Raw genomic sequence first — 19,877 nt, 5'->3', positions numbered from 1 at the left:
CATTCTTGAACAATAAAATATTTTTCAAGCTAATAAATATTTCACATAATATTTACAAAACTTATACTTTTTCAACGATTGCAAACTTACATAATTTATTATAATATTTTTAAAATAATAATTCTTCAAAAAATCCACTAGTAACCATGCCGATAACACATTTTTTTTTACTTGAAAAATAAATTAGACAGAATCAATTGAAACTTACTTTAATCATATATATTCAAAAGATTATTTTTTTCTAAATAATATAAGAAGTATAAATTAATATTATAAAACTTAAAATGCCAATATGAAAAATACCATTTAGAATTAAACTTTGATACCCATTTATTTTATTTTTATTATTCCTTCAAATATTCTATGGATATATTTTATTTTATTTATATTAGTAGCCAACAATTGGGTTAAGATTCATTTTAGCCTATGTAGTTTTGGTCATGGACCTCTTAAGCCTTTATGGTTTACTCGTATCTAAAATAATCCTTATATTTTTAAAAATCATAGTATATAAACTCCTCTCATCAAATCTGAGTAATATACGTTATAGTCTGATTATGTGGTATGTTGACTCGTAATAAAATATTAATATAAGGATAAGTGTAATTTAAGTTTACAAAAATGAGATATCCATCAATAGCGGGAGAAGGCATCGTCGTGAAAGTGACCACCAGCAACAGCACCGAACCACTGTTGCCTAGTAGGACATCGTACGCATGTAACCTCTCCGCATTGACGACGAGCTTAGGAGCTTCTAGTCCTACCTCAAGTGGATGCGCATCGACTAGTCCGACGCTAAACACGCAATGATCTCCTAGTCCATCTTCCTCCTCTTGGGCACCTTCGTCCTTATCGCCTCCTACTTCGTCCTCTCCTATGCTCCCACCCATTGTGCTTATGACGTGATGGTCTAGCTCTCCCTCACCTCTGCCTCTCTATCTTTGTTCGTCACTATGCCCTTTACTGCTTCCTCTTCCTTGATAAGTTAATCGAGGAGAGCGAGCGGGTGCGGGAGGGTTATATGGACAAGCTCAACTGGTCCTTTCACTTGCTCTCCATTTTCATGATGTTGTGTTTCATAAAGAAGATGGCTTACATGGTATAATGGTACTCGTTGGGATCGGAGCGAGTGTCGTTCATAGTGGCAAGCAATGCCATGGTGGGTGACATTGTGGCATGCACCCTGGAGCTGGCGAGCTGTATCTATCGGATGCCACTCGCTTGCTCTAGGGTGCATGTCACCACGTCGCCCACCACGACGCTACCCACCACCATGAATGCCACCCGCTCCGATCCTAATGAGTACCACCATACCTTGTAAGCCACCTCCTCGCGAAGAGACAAAGGTAGAAGAGGCCGGAGGTGGAGGTAAGGGAGAGCTAGACCACCACGTCATAAGTGTGATGGGTGGGAACGCAAGAAAGGATGAAGTGGGAGGCAATGGAGACAAAGATACCTAGGAGGAGGAAGAGAGACTAAGAGATTACTCTATGCCTAGCGTCGGGCTAATCGATGCACATCCACCTGAGCTGAACCGGAAGTATCTGAGCTCATCGTCAACGCGGGAGATGCTATGTGCGTACGACACCCTACTAGACAGTAGTGGCTTAATGCTATTGTTGGTGGTCGCTTTCACCAGTATGCCTCTTCCGCCATTGATAGTGGTCTCATTTTTTCCAAAAAAAACTTAAATTACATATGTCATTATATTAATAATTTATTATAAATCGATATATCAAGTAAGTAGACTTTAATGTTTATTAACTGTGACCGAAAAGGATGAGTTTATATGTTATAATTTTTAAAATAAATATATTATTTTATATATGAGTAAATCATAAGGGTTTAGGAGGTTCATGATGAAAATCATAAGCACTATAATAAATCTTAACCTCCAACAATTCTTATACGCTACAGCAAAACCTATAGTATAGCAAATCATGAATATTCTCTTCATCTTCTTCTTCTTTTTATCTTTTTTTTTTTTATCTTTTTCTTTCTTTTTTATTATTGGTACGCGATCCCACTTGCTACACGATTTCTTTCTTTCTTGTTCTCTACATCTCTCGAGTCCCTTCTTTTATCTTTTTTTCAATCTTTCACTTCTGTTTTTCTCATCTTTGCACTTTCTTCTCTTTCTGCAGTGACTCTTCTACCGTGCTATATAGATGCAAGCCGTGACTTCGGCTACACCAACATATTCTATTCATTTCTTTTAATCGTTTCGTATATTTCCGTAGCATGGTGATCATGAGTTGCAGCAAACATATGTGATTTTTGGGACGTCAACAATAAGCCACGGTACATACATCTTGGGTTTATTTATATATTTTAATATATATATATATATATATATATATATATATATATATATATAATATACTCGATGATCAAATCTATAGCAAGTCACTAAACAAGAATAAACTTACATCTTTATTGTACAATCTAAAATTCATACTTAACTTTCGATAAATATTTTTAAAAAATAATCCTAAATTAATATGTATGAATATATCGGGATCCAAAATATCCATCAAATCAAAAAAAGAATAAGTAATCAACTTGTATATTTTTAAAACCAAAGTTTGATGATAGATCCATGATCAACATGCCTTGATGATTAATGAAAACTTTAAGACGTCAAACAATTATCTAGATTCCACCCTATATAAAAATTCTTTTTCTATTAGTAATTCCTTTTTATATATAAGTCCTTCATAGATCTTATGATAATATTAAAATTTATATATAAGTAGAATATGAGATATATCATAAAGTGTAAGCAAGTGCTTTAAGCCATATCAGTTGACGCTATTATTATTATAATTTTCTCCATTTCTCAAACTTACAAACTCGAGCCATAAGTGGTTTGGACCTTTGTTTTATGCATCCGACTGCCAACTTTTAGCTCTATTTTTTTCTTTTTTCTTTTTTTAATTTTGACTTAACATAAATGATGAGCATGCCTATTTTATAGGCTATATAGGCTATATTAATTTTAATATATCTATTTAAATAGTCAAATTAATTAGGATTAATATATATTAATTTTAATATCAATTTAACTGAAAACCTTAAATTCGCTATATTATAGGCTAAATCCAGAATCTCTAACATGCCTATTTTAATCTTGACAATGTAGAATAATTCTTTTAGATTTTTTTCATCTTCATCTATCACACGTGAATATTTATTTATGGGTAGCTCTCTTAAACCTTCCCCAAATGATAAAATTGTATTCATTAAATCACTATTAACCTTTTATATCCAAAGGATTAACTATAGATTATTTTTTATAATTAATTACTTTTAGTATCCCGATCTTTATATTTTCAAAAGTTACATTAAGATTCTTATATTTATGAAAATAAAATATTTAACCTTATTGTTCTAATAAAACCCCTCTCTCTTTCTTGATTTTTAACCCTATAAAATTATCTTTTTAACTTTATATAGAGATCTCAATGTTTTAATTTCGTAAATATAAAAATCACAACATAACATTTGAGATGTTGGGATAAGGATACTAAAAATAACTAATGACAAAAGATAGTATATAATTAATTCTTTAGCCAACGATTATGCCTCTCTCTCTCTTGTCCAGTAACTAATATCTCATAGGTTGATTGGTTTATGCACCAATACAGGCTTATGCTTGAAAACACACGGATTGGTCTTGATAAAGGTGCACATGGCAAAATGATTTGATTTTGGTGATGCCTTTTACAATTGTTAAAAATTACTTATTTTATGTTTTTCATTTCGTGGTCTTTGTTTGTTTGTTGAAGTCACATCTGTTACTTGAGTGACGTATTTTTTGCCCTTTCAGTGCACTTATTATTAATTAATCGTCCTCTTTCTTTTAGGTTCATTAATTGTTTCCGCCAACAACCTCGACTTGCCAAAGAATTAGAGAAACCAATTACTATCAATTGCGTGCGTGCCTTTGGGAACCTCCTCGAAATCATGACTTAAGGTTTTAACTTAGTTTTCAGTACTTATCGTTTACTTCCATGGGGTTGGAAGTAAACGAAGAATACTTTCAAGGAAGATCTCTCTCTCTCTCTCTCTCTCTCTCTCTCTCTCAGTGTCACTTCACCAAGCAGGTCTCGATTTGTAGCTTTAAATGCTTTAGGGTTATCGTTAGGATATTGAATAATATTTTATTAAGTTTATCTAGTTAAGAATCAAATAAGGGTTTATTTTATATTTATTTATTTATCAAGAGTTTCACCCATGAGTCCAAATTCTGATGGACTCATGGGTGAAACTCTACGAATATGGATACATTTATTTTTTTTCACTTATCAATGAAATATTATTCTAATTTTTTTGATAAATCCTAGGAGGTCGATCCCTTCGAAGTGATAAGAAGGTCGATTCTCTCGAAGTGATCATCTATTTTCTTCCTCTTCTTCTACGATAAAATCCTAGGAGTCTTATCATTTGGTATCAGAGCAGATTCTCGACGTTCTCGATATAATTTCTCACATCACTTCATCATCGTAGCCATAAGCCATCATCATCTCAAAAAAAAAAAAAAAAAGTGAAGCCGACAACCATGCCTAAGTAGCCATGCCCTATCCCACTTCAGTGAGCAGACCACCTCCCTTAGCACTCTCACCCCATGCAGTGACAAAAACAAGACAGCAACCTTCTCTCCTTGTAGTGACAGAAAGGCAAACCCCCCACCACCTCCTCACACCTTCTGTTGCAACTGTCGATTGTCGCTCTTTCCTCCCCTCTTCGCTACCAGCATCGATAGCAACCACTGCAGCCTTGTCCTCAACTGCTCGTGATCCCTCAGCATCGCTAGAGTCTCCTTCCATGGTGTGATAGAAACAAAGCAACCTCTGCACCTTCTGCTGCAACCGTCGGTCGCCATTGTTTCCTCCCCTCTTCACTATTGGTATCGACAACAACCGTCGCAACCTTGTCCTCAACCACTCGTGATCCCTCCGTGTCACCAATGTCTCCTTCTGTGGTGCGACAGAAATAGAGCATTGGCCATTGCTGCTCCCAGCCCTTAGCAACATTGCTCCCGATGTCTCATCCCACGATAGCAGCAACCTCCTAGCCTCGGTAGTAGCCTTGGCAGCAACCACCCAACCTCAGCAGCAACCTCAACAACTACTCCCAGTCGTGTCACCATCATTGCCTCCTAGCCACGCCCTCAACACTGCCTCGGGCCGACGTCACTAAAAGTTACACTAAATAGGTAGTGTCGATGCCCTTGACTAGATATCATAAATAAGAAATGAGGATTATAGATCTGTAGCCTTATGAAATAGCTATTGACAACTTAGTGAAAGCCCAAATAGAAGTATTGGAAATTAGAATTGAGAACCGGTTGCAAGAAACCCTTAATGATTTTAAAAAGAGTCTATTGGAGAGCTTCAGTAAGTTTCAACAAGATAAAAGTCCAAGTCTTATCTTAAACCGATTTGGAGACACAAAAAAAAGGAACCAAGAATAGGATACAAGCTACCCATACATGAAGGTAGAATTCCTAAGATGGGAAGATGGAGATCCGACCAGCTGGATCTCTAGGATAGAAATTTTTTTTCATTTTCACATAACTCCAAAAGAATTTAAGGTGAAAATAACTTCAATCTAACTAGATAAAGATACAATACATTGGTATGATTAATATGAAACTTACCATAAGATTCCCTCTTGGGAGCAATTCAAGTGAGGGCTTCTCATTCGCTTTGGACTATCTGAATATGAGAATGTTGATGGATAGTTCACTAAAATTTGTTAGATTTCTATAGTGCTAGAATATCATAGCAGATTTGAATGATAGTCAAATCATGTGAAAGACTTGTCTGAACGATAATTGGTGGGAACATTTATTAAAGGACTTAATTCAGATATCCGGTATGAAGTCAAAGCTCACCAATACCGCACTATGACAATTGCAATCTCATTTGCACGTTTGCATGAGAAAAAAATTAATAGGGAAAATCGTCGAAACAAAAGTGACAACAAACAGATGATCAGTAAGCCACTCAACCAAAAACCCTAACACCCGAAGACTAACCTGAGAAGAACTCAAGAAAAGATCAACGAAGGGTTTGTGCTGGCACTATGATGAAAAGTGGAGTAGGGAGCATCGATATAAACAATGGTAACTTCTGATGATTGAACTAATTGGAGAGGAACTAGAAGTTGATAATGTGGACTCCGATCATGAAGGTAAGGATTCTAATAAAAATGTTGGACTTATCATATATATAATGCATGCATTAGCTGGCTACTCTATCTCGCAAACTATGAAAGTTGAAGGAACTTTGGAATATCAATATAAGATAGTTTTGATTGATACTGATAGCACTAACAATTTTATAAATAGAAAGTTTATTGATTGATTGACCTACCACGTTGAAGATTGTGACAAATTTATAGTAAATGTCTCTAATAGACGGATTTTATAAGGCCAAAAGTTGCTTGTGAATTTATTTTTGCTACCCTTGGAAGACTTCGAAGTGGTACTTGGAATTGAATGGCTATAAACCCTATGTGATGTTTCTTGAAATTTTTCTAAATTAATCATGAAGTTGTTTATTAATGAAAAATAGGTGATCCTAAAGGGAAGATATTGAAGTAAAGTCACAACTACCACTAGCCATCAGATGGAGAGAGTTTTTCAGAAGATTGCAATGATTATTATATCGAAAGGCCGACCTATTTCTCACACTATCAAGAAGTAAAGATCGTACTTGATCAACGGGTTGTGATGCACAACAGATATCCTCTAACTGAAGTACTGAAAGAAAAGCTTCTAAAGTTTAATGCTGCTCAACCTTGAAGACAAGACTGATTTGAAGAGGGAGGAATTGTTATGATCCTTTTATTTTCTGAGCTTTGAATAATATTTTATTAAGTTTGTCTAGTTCAATAAAAGTTGGATAGAGATTTATTTGATATTTATTTATTTATCAAGAGTCCATGTCTTAATGGACTTAGAGTGGAACTCTGTAAATATGGATATATCTGTTTCTTTTTACCTATCAATGAAATATTATTCTAGTTTTTTTATAAACCTTAGGAGGTCAATTCTCTCGAAGTAATCATCCATTTTCTCCGTTATCTTTTAAGATAAAACCCGACTATCAATGTCTATTGTGCATGATACTATTCCTTTTTCTCAAATGATAAATATGCAATTTAGCTAAAGCATTACTCAAACACATGGCTAGTCAAAGTTATTTGTAAAATCTTTGTTTTCTTTCAAATGTTCGACATGCAGTCTGTGAATTATGGCTTTCATAAATGGCATTCTTCCTAGTTCTAAAGATTACCTTCCCTGTTGCATATTATTTTTCTTATCAATCATCAGTTGTTATTTTACTTTTTCTTGTGGTTTCTTGACATTTAAATTTTTTGGATTATAGCTTGTGGTTTCTTGTGGTTCTCATAAAAGGAGTCTATAGCTTGTGTTTGACATTATTGTCAGACTACTTTGATCTCTCAGATGATGGGGATTGAGGATTGAGATGCTTCACCATTAAGAAGTTGGAAGTATGCCAACAACAGAAAACGGAGCATGCGAGAATGAAGAAGTTTCTTGCACCTCTTTGCCCTTGATCATCTTTCTGGATCCAAGTCCGACGGTGGCGCCGCCGGCTCCGTCCACAGCAGCTTGAAGCTCCTGCAGATGACGGAGGCGAAGATGGATAGCCACGCGAGGAGGGGCGTGCCCAACAACACCAGGCCGACGGGCACCATCCACAGCCGCTCGTTGGAGTGGTGGAAGGATACAGCCCACCACGTCAACAGCGCGCCGCCGCCGATGCCGACGATGAGAAGGCAGCAGTTGGCGGCCAGTGCCGCCCATGACTTGGCCTGTTCTTTTGCCTCGTGCGCCGGCTCGTCCGCGGAGGCGGAGCACGTCTGCGTCGTCGTTTTGGTTCGGTTGGCGGAGGTGGACGCCATCGGCCACAGTAAACGACGGTCGTGAGGCTAGGTGGTGGTGCTGCCACTGATGCTAATTGGAGAGTCATATTAACACGTTGGCTTCTCAGCGTCTTTTGCTGCTGCTGACGTTTCCTAATTTTGATATATTTTCACGTAGTTATTATATGTATATACATATATATATTTATATATATGTATATATATATATATATATATGTATATATATATATATATGTATATATATATATTTAAATATATGATAATGCAAAAGATTAGAAATATGACAGGTGGGGTGGGGTTTGAAATAATCGATTGAAACTGACAACACTGACATCAACTTTACAAGATGATGACCTTATTCGAAAAGAATGTACGTATAACAGAAAAATCTTGGCCATGCATGCTGACTGCCAACTTGCACTACTATATTTTGCTTCCAATAATTCACGGGCAAGCATCATCTAAGATTTCTCTATAACGTTCAATAAAATATTAACCCGGTTATTAATCTTAAAAGTATTCCGAGCAAACCTATGTGTCAATGTTTAGACCAATGTTATTGGACCAGTTACTTACTGTGGTTCGCAGCGTAATGAGTAGGCTTTACTGTGGTTATGATTTTGGAACAGTCGATTTTATTTCTAGTTTCGAAATTATCTATCCTGGTCATACAGAACAGATGAAACTTCAATAGTCGTGCCGCCCTCTCCCACTTACACCCATCGACATCAAGATTTGTCATATTGCTTTGTTAATTGACCAATTTCTTAGGATACATGATTACTCCATGACATTTAAGAGAGGATAATTCATTAGGATAGGTGTTTGGATCAGAAAATCCAAAAAGAATAATTTTCAAGTTCTATCATATAAAAAGTATCTGTTTGTTTGTTTTGCTTATGGATGTGTAGGTCATAAGATCTATGAATATCCCATTAAACATCCGATGATGACTCCTTCTAAAAGAGGAGGTGAGGGTGGCAACGTCGTCGGAGCAATAGCCCTCTAGGCAAGAAGGCTCCAACTTGGCTAGCAGATTAGAGGAAGGTTTTGCTATATATGACACATAGATACACTTCCATCTCTGATAACTTAAGCTGCCTAATGGGTATTCTATCTAGGTGGAAATTGAATTGAAATATATAGGATTGAATGATAATAATATATCCAAGTTGAGGTGTTTGTATAACAAGCTTTAGACCCCCTGTTCGTCAAATTAATCTGAAGGGTTGGGTCAAAGCAAAGGGTAAGTGGAATAACTAGATCTAGGATTAAAGGCAAACCTCTCTAACTACAAGGGCAAAAAGCAACAGTCTGAGCCTTTGAGTTCAACAAGAAAAAGGCTACATCTTAAAATATGCAAAGGCTCAGATGTAGGTGTAAGTGTTGAGACTATCCCTTAAAGTTATTAGTTTAAGGGAAAGATATATAACATTCTTATTAATCTTCTTTCCATAAAAGTATTTAGTGTTGAGACCAACTTAATCTTTTTCTCATTTTGTTGAAGGTAGTAGGTATTAATTTTGTAATTAATACATTTGTAGGTAATTGTAACAATTGTAAGATTATAAACGTGATTCAGATTTGAGTCCAAATTTAATTAAGAGAATTCAGAATACTACGTTAAGGGTACTTATCCTATCTATCATAATATTATAATTGTAAAAATTATACTTAATGTATGAATGAAATATGCTCATACAACACCAATTCACATATAACTTAGATTAAGCCAATATAAACCGTTAACCACGATTGAGCCAAGATAAATCATTAACCACATCAATGGATTGAGCCATTGGATGAAGTAATATACATCTCCACCTAGGTTGAACCTAAATGTTGGATTGATATATCTCCACGTAGGATGAAGTAATATACTTAGAAGATGAATTTGGGTTAGACCTAAATGTTAGGTTATCATCAGAGTTATACCACCACCTAGGTGGCAATCAAGTGGCTTCAAAAGCGATTTGTTTTGCTTCATGTTTAACATTTATGTAAGCCTAGATCCTCCATAGTTTGTATAACATTATGGGGTTCGGGATGGTACATTAAACCACTATAAATAGACACTTTCACTAATAGTGATTGGGTAGAAGCTTTAGATGATAGAAAGAGTACTTGAAGCAATAATTTTTAATCTCGGATCAGGAGCTATATCTTGAAGTTCAAAAAAAAAAGTAACAATTGTGTTATCAACATCGAAAGTAGAATATGTAGCTACAACATCAGTAGCTTACTAAATAATATGGCCTAGAAGACTTTTTGAAAATATTCATTAAGAGCAAAAAGAAGTAACGAAAATATTTTGTGACAACAAAGCCACAATTACAATAATAAAAAATCCAACATTTTATGGAAGAACGAAACATATAGAGGTACACTATCATTTCATCCGAGAGTTTGTAGCAAGTGGAGCTATAGTAATAAAGTGTTGTGGAACATGTGTACAAGTTGTGAATATCCTCATTAAATCGCTTTCGGTTCAAAAGCATGTTTATTTTATATCTCAAATCGGTATATGTAACTATGAATCAAGGGGGAGTATTGATAATTGATTCATAGTAGTTATATAGGTAGTTGTCATGTTCTAGATAGTTATAAGCATATTCTAAATAGTAACCTATGATCTAATCGTTATATGGTAGCTCCTACACCAAACTCAATCATGGGTGATATGATGGAATGTGTAATTACTACTAGGTTCTATAAATATGACCATAATTCATGAAGCAAGAGAGGTATATGTACTTGAAATATCTTATAAGTATTCAAAATAATACTGATGTTTCAGGGCAACTGATGAGGCTACATGCGATGCTTTTGACACACATTCCTAGATATCAAATTTAGGCATAACTAAAATATTTAGATATCATAAATGAATAAACAAAATTGATAATAAAAATTAAAACTCATAAATGTAAATGGACTATTCAAAAAATAAATGAGCAATGCAAGTAACTAAAAAAATAAAATTAATATGCGATGAGCAAAAATAATATATAATGATAGATAAAGCAATTAAAAAAGATAAAAAAAATAGTAATAAGAATGCTAACTCTATTTTCTAAACCATAACTTAGATTAATTTTTTAATTAGTTTGAGTAATAAATTGATAAATCTAGTCAAGGAATGGAAAAATATGATATGTGACTCTTGAAAGCTTTCTCTTCACTTAGGCATATCAAGTTAGGGTTCCTCACCTTTGAAGACTCTTCTCATTTAGATATCTCACCTATGAAGTGGTTATATATATAAAGTATTAATATTAAATTTTAAATTAATATTATTTTTTTATCAGTGACATTAAATATTTTAAAAATTATTTAAAATTTTAATATTGAAGCTTTATGAAAAATATGTCACTTATTTTGATATTTACTATAAAGAAAATAAAACTTTAAAGGAATATTAAATAATAATTAATATTCAAATATTATTTTATACTATAAAATATTTTCAATATCAACAGGCAAGGGTACAATTTTTTGATTCAATCATGTAACAGGTTCCTAATCGCTAGATTAGGAGGTAAATGTAATTAATACAATTCCTAATTTCATTTTCATGCAGGATTCATGAGCAAGAAATCCGACAGATAGATTCAGAGAAACAGGTAAAATAAATAAATTTAAATAAATTCATAAAGGGAAAGAAAAAGCTGTGTTTGAACCAAAGTTATCAAAGTAGTTAAATAATGTTTTATGGGCAGAACTGCAGAAAGTGTCTAAACATAATATCAGATTGTTTTAGACTCTATAGCCTCTTTTTCTTTGGTAATTACAACCACCACACCAATGACATTATCCAACTTGACAATAGGACAAAATCAATTTATTAACCTTTTCATGTGATCTCTCTACCAATTCAGCAATAGCTTTCCTATATCATATGAATGAAACCAAATTGAAGTTGGACAAAAATTGTGATAACAGTTGTGTAAAAGAACAACTTATTAACAATAAAGAAAAAGGTCAAAATTTTCACAGATCCTGCATTCTTGCGTGTGCTGTTGTTATACAATGTGTTAAATAAGTAAAATCTCTTGTCAAGAAAACTTCACATCAATGGTACCCATCCCAAATCGAAGCATTCATAAAATAAGTAACGCAGGATGCATATCATCTATCACACCCAAAATGTTAGATCCTAACAACTAACAAATGTAGAGGGAGAGAGTATATGTTGGATACTCAATAGTAAATATTACAATTTAGAATTTATCATCCTTTTGTTACTCTAGTATGTATGGGTATGATGCAAATCTCACCTAGTTGACAGATCAATTTGAATTCTTTTGGGGAGAGAAAAACGTACCTTTAAAATCCTAAGTTACATTTCAGTCCCCAACTTGTTGTGCCCTCTGTGATTAGTCCAACTTTGTCTAAAAACAGGAATAGAAAAGGTTAAGATCCCTAAACAACAAATTTTGCGAATACCATGGAGATCATCACATCTTTCTCTATTCTCATGCATTCCTTTAAACTGTCTTGGTATACAGTTTACCGATTTGTTGTGCTTATGTGATAGTCTGCGACTTGGTTTGTGGCCAACGCTAGTCGTGGTGTTGCGAGCATAGCGTCCGTCACGGCCGATGGATAAAACAGCTTCATATTTGCATGTATATGTGAAACACTACTGCTACATAAACAACCATAATCTAATTTTCGTGTTCAATTATGAATTTTAAATTATCAGTTAAGTCTTGATGTATGGCTTTTTCTGCAAGGATAAGCAAGATAGATAGGATTTGATCTCAAATCCTTGCTATCAGCATTCAAGATAGGACATGTGACATCTTCCTAAATTAATAAAATCTCAATCTGGTATTCACACTCATTTGGTTTTATTAAAAAATAATAATAAAACATAAATACAAACCTAAACCAAACTCCACATATTAGTATTGGTTCTCATTGGATCTGTAAAATTCAGTATATAATTTTCTAACTCTCATATTATATTTATATATATAGAGATAGATAGATTCCAGGTTATAAATGGACAGATGGTTGCCTATTGATCACTATGTCTTTTTATCAACCAAAAAACGAAGTTAATCGAGTAATATACATAACATACACATCTACATTGTAAGGCACAAATGACATAAGATAGCTGTGTGACTGGTGGAGAAACTGCATAGATCCACCATACTTCACAGCTCAACATCTGAACGTGTTGGAAAATCTAGGCCTTTTAGTGCAGGTATCTTTTCTAAATCTTCTGCTGAGAATAATGGGAGGAACCACAGCAACTTCTTTGTTCCGAAAACCTAAATTATATAGTAAAGAGATGAGATCATGAGAAAAATGCTCTGTCAGGGTAAATGATTAAGTACCTGTTCGAAGTTCTTCCTCTTTCCTAAGTCATACTTCCAGATAACTGCCTTCTTCTTCTCATAAACCTAAAGCATGCATATTGTATTTGGATAAAAAGAAAATGAGTCTATATGCTTCCACACTCATAACCACCTAAACACCTAAAAATAGCTGTTTGAATGTGTTTTTCTAACAAAAGGCAAATTCCAGTTTGCGTAATAAGCAATTTCAGAGTCTAATGAGAAACAAAATACACTCTCAAAAGTCATATATTACCTCTATCGTGGTAGTATTGCTCAAGACAAGAGATGTGTGCATACCCACGAAACAGAGAAGGCTTAATGCAAAAGCTAAATTAAGAACTGCAATAAAGAACAGCCATAATAAATATACCACTGGAAAACTTTGAATAAAAGGTAAGCTCTTATTTTTTGGATGTAGGAATAAAGCTTACCAAAAGCTAGAAATGTAACCGCAAGATTGCCAGGTGAACTAGAATGTTTCCTCGCATCACCAAAGAACTTGACAAAATTTGGAAGCAAGACAAAGGTATCCAAAATCGTCTCCAGGAAAGTATATATCTGAGATTAAAAATTTAGAGAAGTGCATTTTGAGGGACAAAAATTCATATAACCATTTTTATAAACATCAGCAAACATTTACAACAATGAAGAAGCTTGCTACTTGACTGAATGTTGCAGATAATCATTAGCAAGTGAAATCATGTAAACCAGTTGTAAAATGAACAATGACTATAAAACAAACAGCAAAGAATGACCACATATATGACTTCCATCTTTTTCCGCAGCAGAAGATGTGATCCTCTGTGCATGTGTATGTGTGCACATTTGTTGTTAATGAAAATCATCAAGGATTAACTGATAGGTCTAAACAAATTGTAATTCCAGGATCATACCATGTAATCGAACTAATTATTGGATAAAAATCAAGTCACCAATTTAGCTTCACTTCCACCTAGAAACCTCATACTTGAGCATGGAAATCAAGTCTTTGGTGATGTCCATCAGACAAGTGATTTAACTGTTAGCTCTGTGCACATATTTGGTTATTCAGTCTCCATCTTCCTACACATTCTACCTAAATTTCCATAATAGAAATGTCTAAACTAAAATTTTACAGATACAAATACAGAATTACACAGAATAGGTAAGGAGATGACTAAATTAATCTCTAGGACAATTTTTTGAAGTAGAAAGACAGAATGGTATGATCAATTTGTATTCTGGATTGAAGATCAGAATTTACAAAATTGAACAGTAATTAGCTTTCACATAAAGTAAAAGCTAGCACATTACGACATCCTACTCAAGCGAACCAATGATTCATGAATCAGCAGCAGCATTTTTAGACAAATCTAAAGAAACTTTAATTTTTGGTTCTTACTCTGCGACAAATCAAGGTTTTCTATTCACCACAAAATTTTCAAGGGTATCAACTAGTACAAATTTAAACAAGGATGCAAATGTTTCCAGCTGTTTTCCTACAAAATCTCAGGTTGAAGGTCTTTTTACCTGTTTCATGCCTTATTGGCATTGTACGAAAAAGGCTGGAAACATTTGCATCCTTGTTTCAACCTCACGTGGCTCATTATGGCAGTAGAAAGCTCCATTTTGAAGTCTATAGGCATACAAGCTCTTAAAACTGAAATTTTGTGATCCAAAATAATTTGAGATCAGAAATGAGATCACTGGATCAAGCAATATGGATCCAAGGTCCAGGTTAGGATAAAAAGGAATTAGAATTATTAAATTCATAAAAATAAAAAATCATTAATTTGAGACAAAAAAATTTGAAGTAAAAAGATTAAAGAGCTCACAAAACAATATGAAGTAAAAAATACTAATATTTTTTAGATCTATTAATAAAAACCCATAATATGATAACAAAAGAAATTTTACCAATCATTTATTTTTCATTTGATTTAAAAAATTATTGCAATTTTCAAAGATCTCTATTTCACAAAGTATCAACTCCATCGTATCCTATAATAATATTCAGTTTCCCAAAACCATAAATTCTTTTCAAATGCCATCTTGTAGAGTTGTTCTTGGTCATGCATTAAATCATATTCATTGTTTACAAACTGAACTTCAAAATTCAAGCAATGCATGGACAGAACTTATCATCCAAAATCTAACAACCTGATGTGTAGTAGAACATGCATATTGAAAAATACTAGACATACCAGAAATAGGAGAAAGAATTTGTAATTGCGAGCCCCTACACAATTAACAACCCATACGCAATGATGATCCATCTTAAGCACGCATCTTTGACCTACAAGAATCAGATGACTGAAAATGAACAATCACAGAAGTCAAGAGGCCTGTTTTAAAATATGAGTGAAGAACCATCCATCATTGAAGAAGATGTTATGACCAAATTCAGAAACCGCAATTCCTAGCAATTACTGAACATTGTTTTATTACTCAATCACTAATATCCAACATTCTACCTGATATTAAGTTATATAAAATCTGCATATTAAGTATAATTTGTTAAATTATACATTAAGAAAAAATAATTAATGATTGATATAGTGCAATGACAAATTCTTACTGGCAGTTCATTTTTATAGCATAAAAAGAGGACTTTGAGAAAAAGTTCAAGCAAGTACTCGCAAAGATAAATAATGATGGGAAAACAAAAACTAATTAGTTCTATGAACAATCAAATAGCAAGAACAAGACTAACATACAAACAGAACAGTGATGGCAACGAGGAGGTTTGCCATTTTGACAACGAGCGCAATATCCTGTATTTGGTCTTCTTTCTATTCCCTCTGGAGTGGAAGATGTAGAAGCTCTTGTTTCAGGAGCAATATAATCAGACAGTGTTGCAGAAGCAGTTCTTTCCAAACCCTCTTCATCAAGTAAAGGCCTCCAGTTAGCAGGAACAACACCAGGATCATGAAAAACTACCATAAAATAACTCCATATTAACAATGCAAGCTGCAGAGAAAAACACAGTCTTGAATAATTTGCAAACAAACCTTTTCAGTTATAGCATCCACAATAATGATGACAGCTAGATGAGAAATTATAAGTTGAATTTAACAAAGTTTAAGCAAAGACAAGTAGATTTATCTATTACTCAAAATAAGTCATCCTACACAAAACACCATCATGATCTTGCACATGACAGGAAACATTTAATGTTACTTGTGTAAGTAAACATGTAAATAGAAAAACACTTTAAATATTCACAAGGTGAAAGGACAGTAGAAACAACCACATACGACAATGTTTATTTTACAGAGATTCACACAGTTGCAAAAGATAAATTCTGCCAAGGTTGATCAAGTACATCTTTGTCTCAAGACCCTTGGCTTTATAATATACATTTCCAATACAAACCTTCATTTATTAATTATAGTGTGCTGCCTACAGATGCTAAGATTGATGTGCTAATCCAATCTGGGAGCTAGAAATACCAGTTGCTATTGGATATGTGCATGTCTGATTTGGATGCTATAAAAGCTGTAGAGATTGCTAAGTTTCTTAGTGATGACACCTGGATACAGAAGGGTCACCCTTCTGGGAAAGCTACTTCAAGGGGTGCATTTATTCATCTAAAGAACCTAAATACAAATACTTCAGAATGTTGGTATGGCTGGCGTGATTTGTGTAGCCTTCCCCTTAGGCCGTTATTCCTAGAATTCACCTCATCTGTTGGAAACTTCTTCACCAAAGACTACCTACTACTGATAGACTTCGCCACTTCAATATGACCTTTCATACTATCCAACATCTGTTTTTTACGCGTTCCTTTTCCAACCAATTATGGTATTGGTGGCAAAACAATCTCCAATACACTTTTGAATATAAACTTATCTGGTTTCAGGGTGATTGACTGAAAGAAGGGACAATCACAGGATGGGGAAAGTTAATACAGGCAGTCATTGCAAACCAACTATGGTTCATTTGGAAATCAAGGAATAATGCCCTCTTTAATAACTCAACACCTTCCATTAAGTGTGTTGGGGTTCAGGCTCTGGCTCACACTGGCTATTATGCCAGATCATCTGTCTAAAGACTCGATACTAAGCAAAACTCTACATCTTCAATGGCAAAAATCTCCTGTAGGCTAGTTTAAATTAAACACTGATGGATCTTGTTCTTTGCAAGATGGAGGAACTGGCTTCATTCTCCGGGACCCTCGTGGAAGATGCAAAGCAGCTGGACTTCAGTATATATGCAGCAGCTCAGCACTACAGTGTGAAGCAAAAGCTGTAGAATGGGACTCCAATATGCACTCAACAATAGTTATGTCAATTTACAAATTAAGACAGACTCCATCACATTAGTAAACCTGCTCAAATCAAACTAGCAACCCCCATGGCTAATCAAGCATTCAGTTAATGGCATCAAACATCAATTGTTACAGCTTAATTCCCATGCCATTTTACACGGCTTTAGAGAATGTAATTTAGCAGCACACTGGGCTGCCAAAAACTCCAGATCTGATAAGCTTTCTGTCATATGGGAAGACCTTTTCTCTCATGATCTGTATGTAACTATCCAAAACGACCTCAATAGGTCATTTGGTAGAATTGTTAAATCTTAACTAATGTTTCTTTTTGCAAAAAGAAAAAGATAAATTCTGAAAAATCTAGAAGCATATCACTGAACTCTAATGCAACAATATGAAGCTTGTCTAGAGGAAACCGTGTTCATATAATAACAAGAAAATTTTCACCTGCCAACCTCTTCCCTTCTGAAACCTTAATATTGAACATGCAGCATAACATCATAATATAACTTCCAAGACATGGAACCTACAGTAGCCATCAGTAACTCCTTGATTCCGCAACTTTTAGCTAAGAATGCCGAATCCTACAATAAAATAACCTCACTTATCCATTTCTGCAATTTCCTACTTATACTTGAATTACTTTTTCTTTAGGAAGAGCCTCTCAGTAAAAGCATGTCTGAGGTCCCCAAGTACCCATTAATCACTAATTCCCTTGCAACATCCCTGACTGGAGGCATAAACCTTCTCTACAAAAGCACATTGTGTCTTCATAACTCTTTCAAAAGCAAGCAAAATACAATTAATTCAGCACAGATTAACCAATACTTGGTATAACACATGACAACATTTAGAGATTAAGCATCATGACATCTAGATTATAGTTTCTGAAACTTGTCCAATCCAAATTACTCTAGCATAATATGAAAAAGATAGCTGTTTCTTACCCTCTCCAAGCACCTCCGAATTATTTAATATTATTAACATTTAACAGAATGAACAACCAAGTGATGATATCCAACTCAAATAATATGACCCTGCTCATTTCTAATAAGAAATCCAGCTCCATACTTATAAGACAGGCTCACGATCCCCATCAGAATTGATTTCAACAATTGGTTGTACTGGGGGAATGGAATCTACTGAAAGCAAAGTGTAAAATTTAAAATCTTCCAGTCTCTGAACTCCCAAAAGTCCAGCCATTCTATCTCACCAGGTACAACACTCTGTATTCTTGTTATTAGCTTCCATTAAAACAAGCCAGTCATCTGCATAGAGACAATTGAATGTCAGACCACCTCAATCTGCATCCTGTTAGAGCATCACATCTCATTTTGCTGCTCAATAACAACCTGGACTAGACATATAAAGAGGAGGTGAGGAGAAAAGGAATCTACTCGTCTGACCCCTCTGCAAAGAAAACCAAAAAGGGGAAACCTTCACTAGCACAGCATAGGCAGGAGCACTATTAAGCTGCAACATATATACATTGTGTCCTTTTCTCAGGCCCTTACCTAATAACCTAATCGATTATGCCTATTGTTGGGCCTTACAAAAAAGTCACCATTAGTTTTACCTTTCTGTTCCAATTATCTGATCTTGAGGCGGCTTCACAAATATCCAAGCCTGCAACAATTACTATTTCTTCTTTTGGTTCGTTGGGCAGATAAATTTTCAATTAGGAGTTATGACAAGTAAGAGAATTCCTTCCAACATTGGCTACAAGGGTATTGGACATTGAGTATAGTTTGGATTCCGCGTACCAGTAGATGGAAGACGACAATGATGACAGAGGCAAGGACAGAGACGGGGAAGCCGTGAGAGAGGCGCGGGCCCCAGGCGACGACGACTACCGCGTAGTAAGAGAGGGTGACGATGGCGAGCACCAGAAACACCATGAAGGAGCCGAGCACCCGGAGGGCCGAGCAGAGGCGGAAGGGGTTGGCAGAGCGGCAGCAGTCCATGCGGGCGAAGCGATCCGCCGCCCGCCGCGGCGAGCTGCGGCTCACCGACCCCGAGGCGTAAAACAGCAGCCTCCTCGTGCCGCTTCCCGACGGGAACAGCCGCTTCCAGATCTGCGCAGCCAGCTTCCCCCTCTCGGCCCACAGGACGGTGGAAGAAAGAAGAAAGAAGGGGGAAGACGAAAAGGTCGAAAAGGAATTCCACTAAAGGTAAAATGGTCGGAAGCCGACGGCCAAATTTACGTGCGAGCCCCTAAATCCCCAATTACGCATCATGCAACCAATGATGATCATTAGGCTTTGGTGGGCCATGGGCTTATGTGGGCCTGTACCGACAGACACCGAAGTGGGCCTCATATTTGATGAAGTTTGAGCATATTGTGGTCTGGGCCGCCG

The 19,877-nt window shown here is 35.2% G+C and overlaps 1 protein-coding gene across 1 annotated transcript; it reads right to left on the bottom strand.

Moving 5' to 3' along the window:
* Positions 1–12,939: 12,939 nt before the first annotated feature.
* Positions 12,940–19,725, bottom strand: LOC135612803 (probable protein S-acyltransferase 12). The gene is made up of 7 exons (XM_065109495.1): positions 19,284–19,725; positions 15,968–16,220; positions 15,455–15,546; positions 13,703–13,829; positions 13,525–13,610; positions 13,269–13,334; positions 12,940–13,202 (listed from the first exon to the last, which is right to left on the bottom strand). Exons 1-7 carry the CDS (start codon positions 19,482–19,484, stop codon positions 13,086–13,088), a joined length of 942 nt encoding a protein of 313 aa, XP_064965567.1. The 5' UTR covers positions 19,485–19,725; the 3' UTR covers positions 12,940–13,085.
* Between the last annotated feature and the right edge of the window lie 152 nt (positions 19,726–19,877).

The sequence above is a fragment of the Musa acuminata genome, chromosome BXJ2-5 (assembly GCF_036884655.1).
Source record: "Musa acuminata AAA Group cultivar baxijiao chromosome BXJ2-5, Cavendish_Baxijiao_AAA, whole genome shotgun sequence".
NCBI classification, from domain to species: domain Eukaryota; kingdom Viridiplantae; phylum Streptophyta; class Magnoliopsida; order Zingiberales; family Musaceae; genus Musa; species Musa acuminata.
The sequence above is the reverse complement of the archived record's forward strand: the minus strand, read 5'-3'. Positions and strand labels throughout refer to the sequence as shown.

What these genes read in the sequence shown, in the direction of transcription:
- LOC135612803 (XM_065109495.1), bottom strand. Translation starts at nt 19,484, where the DNA reads ATGGACTGCTGCCGCTCTGCCAACCCCTTCCGCCTCTGCTCGGCCCTC. An exon ending in TTGTCGTCTTCCATCTACTG is followed by an intron (nt 16,221 to 19,283) that starts GTACGCGGAATC and finishes TTTTCTCTGCAG; the next exon opens with CTTGCATTGTTAATATGGAG. An exon ending in GCAATACTACCACGATAGAG is followed by an intron (nt 13,335 to 13,524) that starts GTAATATATGAC and finishes TGCATGCTTTAG; the next exon opens with GTTTATGAGAAGAAGAAGGC.